Source organism: Trachymyrmex septentrionalis, unplaced genomic scaffold, assembly GCF_001594115.1.
Source record: "Trachymyrmex septentrionalis isolate Tsep2-gDNA-1 unplaced genomic scaffold, Tsep1.0 scaffold20, whole genome shotgun sequence".
Lineage (NCBI taxonomy): Eukaryota > Metazoa > Arthropoda > Insecta > Hymenoptera > Formicidae > Trachymyrmex > Trachymyrmex septentrionalis.
The window spans coordinates 98646-107356 of NW_017305180.1; the positions used below are offsets into that span (position 1 = coordinate 98646).

An 8711-nucleotide genomic window follows, 5' to 3' on the forward strand; every position below is an offset into this window, starting at 1 on the left:
AACTGAAATTTCGGTTTTCAATTTTGGCCCAAAAATTTAATTATTGTTTCAATAAATTATGATACTTATGAAGAAAAAGTATATAATATAAAGTATATATATAGGCATGACCTATTTATACATATGGTCTTTATAGGATTCCTATTTTTTAAATTTTGATTTCGGTTTCGGTTGAAATTGATATGCAGCCGAGTGTTTCGGTTCAGTTTCGGCAAAAGTTTTGGTCGGGCTCTAATTATTATAAATAATAAAATAATATTTAATAAGAATTTTTTTCTATGTTCTCTCTCTCTCTCTCTCTCTCTCTCTCTCAATTTTTTTTGTATTCATTATAAAAATTGGAAAAAGAATAAAAAAGAAAAAAAATACCTTGTACTGGAGCAATATCGGCCCCTAGAATGAGTGCTGCAGCTGTCGTTCCAGCTGCTCCAGCAGCAGCTAGGTGAGTTCCCTCGTTTTTAGGTTCTTGACTGAACGATAATCTTCGTCGTTGAGGACAACTAACCGAGGAGCATATATGTTTTTTACCATTAGCTCTGGTGTGTTTATGTCTTGATAAATTTCTTCTATGTAAATCGATGAAGAAGAGTGTAAAACTGCCAACCAGAACACATGTCGAGCTGAAGTAGTAGCCAGCCTTACCACCACAACCCACATTTATGTATCCTGCAAAATATATTTTTCCTCACTCTGCATTATAATGCAGTGTAAAACTGCTCGATGTTTCAGGATGCTCATTAAGGCATAGAATTGAATGTTGATATTTCAAAGAATCGTTTAAAAAAATGTTTTTTAAATTTTGTTAGAAATGAAACACTTCATTATTGCTTAAAATGATACAGTATCGATCGAATGAGACAATATAAATTACTCACTATAAATTTTTCAGACTAATTATACTCGTTAAGATATAAGTATTATTATATTAGACTTTTTTTTACCTGATATTGGTACTCCGATTGCAATTGGTATCGCTTGAGAACATTGAACAAAACCCCACGTTCTGGCAAAGTTCCGCGCTCTTACTCTTTCGTATGTATACATCTTCAGACTGTAATGATAGCCGCCGCAGAAGATGCCTATAGGAAAATCAGTATTTTTTTATTATTCGTAATGTGCTCTTAAATTTTATTGCGAGAGGCAGAGAAGAAAAGCCAGATTGCTTGTCACTAGAGCTCTATTACTTCTCTTTTGCTATGGTAACTTTAAGAGTTTTGATGTTAAATCATAAATTTTTCATAAATTTTGTTACTCCGGAAAAAAGACAAAGTATGTCAAAATCCAGAAATTATCCTCATATCTAGAAATTATCTTCTTATATGTAAATTATTCAATAAAATAGTAATGAATGAGATTTTACCGTAAATCCACGCGAACATAACATATCCGTGATAATTTCCTTGAACGGCAGTAAGAGCGAGAATGCAAAGTCCGCACACAAAGACAGCTGCTTGTGTAAGATATTGGCGGGCTATCCTGCATTCAACGTTGCGATGAACGACTAGAAGTCCAAAAGCTACGCAGCCAAGAGTCCAAGCTAACCCGAGATAAGCCTGTAGTAGGACGACAGTATCACCAAGACCTTCTTCTTCCGCTTGATGCGCCTGCATAAAAAATCATTTATGCAATATATGTGCAGCGGATTTTAATATTTATCGTTTTTTTGTGATTAAGATCGAGAAAACAAGTCAGTTTATGCACTAATTTGTATTACAATTACAGCAAATTATGAATTTTTGTTATTTTAAGTAATAATTACATATTGCTTTTAGACAGTTAAAAATAACTGTTACAGAAGGAAATGGTATTTTATGTTTAAATAATATTTAGGAGATTCAAGTCCATTCAATTTTGATGTAATTTTTCCAGTAAGCAACATTTCAGCAACGTTGTAGCAACGTTATAACATTGTTACAACGTTACCAAAATATTTCAAAATATTTCCTGCTTTACTGAGTCGTAATGTTTGAAGGTTTTAAAATACATACTCTTTGCGTCAATAATATGAAAATAATAGAAAATTTGTTTCGCATGAATTGTTGATTAAATAAAAAATCGTAGAATGTAGATAGAATACATATGGCGTCACTTATACTTCCAAATTTACTCGTCATAGTTACCAGATAAAATATTGGCGTATTGATTCCGAATGCCGAAATACTGGTAGATACCAAAAGAATCCGCACCGTTTTACTTTTCAAAGTGCTAAAATCGAAAAACGGTGGTTTGTCGGTGGCTTTGTTTTTGTCCTTTATCTTGCGTTTTTGATTTTTCAAGTGTAAAATTGCTCTTCGTTGAGGATGATACAGTGAAGCGCTACGGTAAAAAGTGCCAAGAATAAATGTGAGAAAGACCACCCCCGTGACAGCTTGAAGGCCAAGTCGCCATCCGATTTTACTGTAATAAAAAATTTTTATATGAGCTTTAACTGGTTTCTTTCAATGACGAAAAATATTATGATTAATCGCAGAATTTATGTATTAATTAATGCATATATTCTGCGATTAATCACAATACTTTTAGATAAAAGGAAATTTTACATGGATGTGTATTTGTAAAACAATAATTGAGTACATTGAAATAAGTTCTTGATAATATTTATTACAATTTATGCAATTGTAATTGTGTTTACGTAATAATGTACATACGTGATTGCTCCTTTTATAAAAGCAGACATAACTGCTATACCTAAGCCGCTTCCTGAGACGATAAAAATTTCAACCAATTCTCTCTTCCTCTTGAAATATTGAGCTACCATCAGCGTACTACAGTCTCGTGTCATTCCAACCCCAATCCCTATAGAAGAAAATATACCGATGTCTCAAATCGTTGTAACTATCCCTAGTTTGTTCATAGGATTGGGGATAACAATATCTTTCCTTTCGCCGACTATTCTACACTTTCGAAATTGAGGCTTGTAATCGTTCTCGCAAAGTTTTGCATAAGAGGGGAAGTTAGGGTGGAAATGGATTGAACTAATAGACTAATATTAGTAATGAATATAGATTTAAGCGAAAACAAAGATGACGCACTTGCTAAAATAATAATAGTATTATAAAAACACAGTACTCCAATAATAATAGAATTATAAAAATACAGAGAGTGCTATTGGAACTGTTATTATTTTTTTTTATATTATTGTAATAGATTATCGTGTTAATTTTATAAATTCATATAAATTTAAATTGTCAAGTTAGCACGTTGTCTATTAATATTATATAAAAAAAAAATAGTGCCAGTAGCACTTTTTATAGTTTTACAGTTTTTTTTATCAAAATAAAAAAAGTTCCGCATTTTTTATATAAAAAAAAAAATCAAAACTGAAAATATGGTGGGTCAACATCACGAATCTAACATGACGCTTCCTCTCTAAAATATAAAAAAAAATATTTTTACTTTTGATAAGTTGTTTCATTTTTTAAAAAATCTCTATCTTTGCGTCGTTTACAAGAATAATTCCTAGTTACAAGTTCATGCTTATAATTGTGTTACTGCAAATAGTCCTTTGTTTTCCGTTTGCAATTTTTACTTACCAACGACGGTGCCGTAGCTGAAGAACAATTGATGAAATTGCGAGGCGAAGGAAGTGAAAAGGCAGCCGAGGGCGGTAACGAGACCGCCCAAAACTGCTGTTACTCTTGTACTTTTTTTTCGGCAAAACGCTATTGTAACCGGCGACACGAGCAGGGCGACTCCCGTCGACATCGCCCCCAACCATCCTATAAAATGGAAGAAAATTGTGTGGACATTCCACAAATTTTTTACTTAATCGTATAAACATATAGATGACATTTCCAGATAAAACAGCTCAAAGAGTATGATTACGGGAAGATGGGGTGGCAACTATAATCATGTTCCATACGTTCTCTTGTTCAGTACTATCTAATAATACAACATTCCAGATTCTTATCGTTACGGGAATATGGATACCGTCTATGTATTTATCCACATACAATGTAAATTAATTCCGCGGTAAAATGTCTGTACGATGTAAGAAGTCTCCTCACAGAGATGTTATTAACTTTTTGCAGGACCGCCAGCGGCGTGTCGTTGATCGACGGTTTCGAAGGAGATATAACTTTCGTGTATATCGCTCGCAATTTAGTCTGTAATAAAAAAGTCAAATCAAACGCATGGTTATTCCAAAAAGGTTTTGATCTTCGTTATGTGCGTTGTAGATAACAGAATGCTTCAACTGGCGCCCGTTTCTTATTTCGTCTGGCATGTTATTCTTTCCCACTTTTCTTTATCGTTTATGCTATTTATTTCATTTTATTTCTTTTGTTTATACATTTAAAGTCGATAAAAGCCATCGGTTCTTGTGTGTTTGTTTAATGAACGTTGAATGACGTCTGGCGAGAAATGAGATTGATTCGCTATTTGTGCAATGACGATGTATTTTTTTTGCGGATTTCCGGGCGACACATAGATAGTAAAACGAATTTGCTTTGCAGATTACGTGGCTACTGCATATTGCCTAGCATTAGAATTCGACGAATCTTCTCCATAACTAATACTTTACGATCGGAGGATAAGTCACGATGAGCGATATGACGGAAAGTTTGTAATCCGCATCGATTGACTTTCCGTTTTTGGATGTCGTTTGATCATAAATTTTTGGGAATAATATGAAAATAAATACCTCGGAATGCAATTTACATTTAATTGAAACCATTTTTTAGAGTAAAATATTCCGATCTAATTTTTTTCTCTTGATATGTATATACATATGTTTGTATTTTTTTCTCTTCTTTTTAATTCCATTTGCATTTCATCTCCTTTGTCACCATGAGTGAGTGGGCTATAATTTTCGTACGGTACATTTCCTGCCTACGTAAATGGATGAAACGTCTAACAACTTCATATATTTTTTTATATGACTTGCAATACCCCTGTATCTTTCAAATAAGCTATTGCCATATCCTAGATACTCGACCAGTCAGAGCCAATAAAGTTTACGCGTTATCATTCTGCTTTTCAAATGATTTATGATAGTCACGGTATCTAAAGAATTCTCGAGAAATGCATCTCGTGCTAATGAATACGACGCTTCGTACTCTTATACTTCGTTCTTTCTCTTTCCTCTCATTCTTACCACGATATGCTTAGCACGTCTATCGCGATGGTGAAATCCTATCGATAAATCACGTCTGAGTCTGGGATAAAGTCATGGACGCCTCTTGCATCTGCTTAAGTTTTGAAGCAGCATCGCAGGTCCAACAATAGTTTAAATAAATAGTGTAATTTAATATAACAATAGTTTATAACAATAGTTTAAATAGTGTAAACAACAATAGTTTACGTCTATGTAAATTATTATAAATTGTATCTATAAATAAATCTTTTTTTAATAAAAGATATTGTAAATTACATAATTATACTTGCTTTAAATTTTAGCTTGTAAATATTTCAATTGCACATATCTTAATTCTTAGGGAAGTACATATATATTTCTTCGTATATATATATTTTGATAACTTTCTAAAAAGTGTATTAATAAAATTATAATCTTTTTTTTGCGAAAGAATCTTTTTTTCGCTGACCCACGTACGCGATCCTTCTCACTAACTAAGATATTAATTAATACAGCCGTCTATATAGGTATTAAACAAACACTCGATTGTGGTTAAAATTATTTTAATAACGACATCAGGTTTTTAAGCGGACTCGCTTAGACAGTCTTTTTAGAGAATCAAGTCTTTAATTAATTTTTTAATTAATTTTACGAGTCTCATCGATACGCGCGCTCATCAATCGCGGTGAATATATTTTATTATGGAAGTAAGTAACGACTCGGCTTACGGAGACAAATGGGCGCCTCACCGTGAGCACGCGAGAAAAAGCAGTTATTAATCTCACTGTAGCTACGACGGGATGACGGATGCGCATTAAATATCGCTGGCCAACGGCGATGACTTATACGCGTGGGAGTATCGTTTAAGACGTGTCTTTCGCAGAATTTTTCTTCTTTCTCATTCTGAATGCCGAGATTTCTGCAACCGTCTTGGAATTTCTTTCTGAGTGAGGGGGTAAATATATCTGGATTCGCCTTAGGATATACACGGGCTGTTTTCTGTTATTATCGCTTAGGACATCGAGGGGAAAAGAAAATTTAGGAGAGAAATTTGTATGCAGGGGTTACATCAAATTGAAATGCCTACTTGATAACATGATAAAACCTGTGATAAATTGTGATATTTTGAAAAATCTGAAGTGACAACAGTACTTTACATCACCGTTTAAATAAATTAATTTCCGGATATTTCCTTAAAAATAAAATAAAACATATTATCGCACAATTTTTTATTTTGTCGACATAATTTGATTTTTTAAAACTAAAATAACAAAAATGTTGTCATTTTATATGTTGCCCGAAAAATATAATTTTTGTTATCAAAAAATCTCCGTGGATGATAAACGGATAAAAAAAGTATACACTAACCGTACCAAAACTCAGACAAGTGTCTCTAAAATGTCTAAAGAGAAATATTATGAAGTACGATTAATTAAGAGAATATTCAAAATATGTAAGGCTGTATGTAAAAAGCATTCTTTGAAGAGAAAAAAATATATTTTTTAATATATCAATCCGCAATAGATTTATAGTTACGATAAATTTTTTAGTTCAAATTTTTGAGAATAATTATCTTTAATGCATCTCTTTTCTATTTTTTTGTACTTGCTAATAACAAAATTATACACATTGTATGGATGTAGAAAATATATATATATCTGAGATAAAGCAATTTCTGGTTCGTAAAGTCTAAAAATCTAAAAGAAATGTTTACTCCGTAATACTTCATACTTTACCACTTCTTTCGTCTCTTCTTCCGCTGTTTTTCGCGATCAAGTTCAGAATTCTTTATTGAGAATCGTGAGACCGACGAGTATTCTTTCCACCCCTGAGATAGTCTTTGTCGATGGGAATGGGTGAATCGACAACGAGAGTGAATTGGCGAGAGCGAGAGCGACTGCCATCAGGGTCAACGACTTGCAGATTGGTCGGGATTTTAGTTGGCTATCCTTGCGAAGAATGACGAAGAAGCTTGTAAAATTTCTAAAAAGTTTTTTGCTAAGATCTCGAAGGAGCGAAAAAGACAGAAGGGGTTGAAAGCAGTGCAAGTACATATTGCCTGTTATATTTGTTTTTTTCAATTTTTCTCATAGTTGTACAATTACAAAATTTTTGAATTTTTGCGTGATTGAATAGAATAAAAACGCAATTGATCATACATACAAAGATATATTTATAAATAAATACTAAAAATTAACTAAATCGATCATACAGTTTTATTAAATAAATTTTATAGTGGGACGTGTTGCTAAAATAAAACAATAAAAATGTAAAATTTTTCTGAATAATTAAATAAAATTAAAAAAAAATGTGATATAAAATGCGCATATTTATAATAATAAAATGCATACTGAATTGATCAAATAGTTTAATATTAAATAGATTTTACAATTAAACGTCTTGTTAAAACAAAACAATAAATTTGTAACATTTTTTTGAAGAAAAAAGTATCAATTTGTAAAGAAAATAATAATAACTTACGATTTACGATTTAATTTAATTTAAAATCTAATAACGTAAGTCATAATAAATATAACAAATTAATTATTGGTTTCTAAATGTAATTGCATTTCAGTATAAAATTTATCAAAACGTAATTTATTTAGTTAGAATTATATTTAGTCTGATTATTGTTCTTTTTTATAAATACCTTAATTAAAAATTGGGAAACGACGAAAATTTATGATATGCAATATTAAACATGATAATATAATTTGTATAATATTAATATATTAATACAGTAACAAAAAGTTTTCTCTTAAATATTTTAAATATATCAAAAGAATTGTTAGCAAATATATATCTTAGTCAATTAGACCATTTTTTGCTTTTTTCAAACGCTTCTTGCAAAAGAGATTCTTGCAAAAAAACAATCTATTTTCTTGTTCCATCGGATTACTGTTACTTTTTGTCATTTAAATTACAGATCTTGTTCAGAACATAATATCGCATCGCCGAATTAATGAAACTCGTTAATGTTCAAAGATAACAGGAAAAAACATAAAAAATAAATCACAACCGACGGATTCGCGTTTACGAGGACGATAATAATCCGCTCATGACGCAATTCTTTGCAAGGCGTGCTCTTAAAGAGACAACTCGAAAATGCTGCTGGCGTTGTGCTTAGAAGTATTAGAAACCAATTGAGAATATGATCTTATGCTTCATTTCTTTCTCGACGATAAAACTATAGAAGGTGTATTTTTGATATTTTATATTGAAAATAATATCATTTTTTAGTGTGGACTTTTTATATTATATATAAATTTAATTTATCGTTTCCATAAAACTATATCTTTTATATATGATTGGAAAACTTGAGTTACATGAAATACTTTTATATCTTATCAAACTCAAGCAATACAATTTAGAAATATTGTACTGCCTCAAAGAAGACATATTATTCAATAGTCTTATAAATATATAAATATCGAAAACACATACTTTTATAGATCGATTTATTTTTTATCCTATATTTTTTAAAGTATCAATTTTCTTATCTTTATATAAAAAAATTGATAATCTAAGACATAGAGAAGTATATATTTTATCAATAAAATAAGTAAATTTCAAGCTTTATAAAAGTATTGACTATTTTGTATTTGCAAGAAGCAGATTATATATATATATATATATA

General features: G+C 31.0%; 1 protein-coding gene across 1 annotated transcript in view; it reads right to left on the reverse strand.

Moving 5' to 3' along the window:
• LOC108747742 (monocarboxylate transporter 2-like) overlaps positions 1-8711 on the reverse strand; it is a 45116-nt gene that overhangs the window by 1395 nt on the left and 35010 nt on the right. Inside the window, exons 2-7 of the mRNA XM_018485437.1 lie at positions 3534-3719; positions 2649-2796; positions 2121-2397; positions 1361-1604; positions 942-1079; positions 370-666 (exon numbers count right to left, since the gene is read on the reverse strand). Coding sequence (XP_018340939.1) covers positions 370-666; positions 942-1079; positions 1361-1604; positions 2121-2397; positions 2649-2796; positions 3534-3719 — 1290 coding nt within the window. The remainder of the gene's footprint in view (positions 1-369; positions 667-941; positions 1080-1360; positions 1605-2120; positions 2398-2648; positions 2797-3533; positions 3720-8711) is intronic.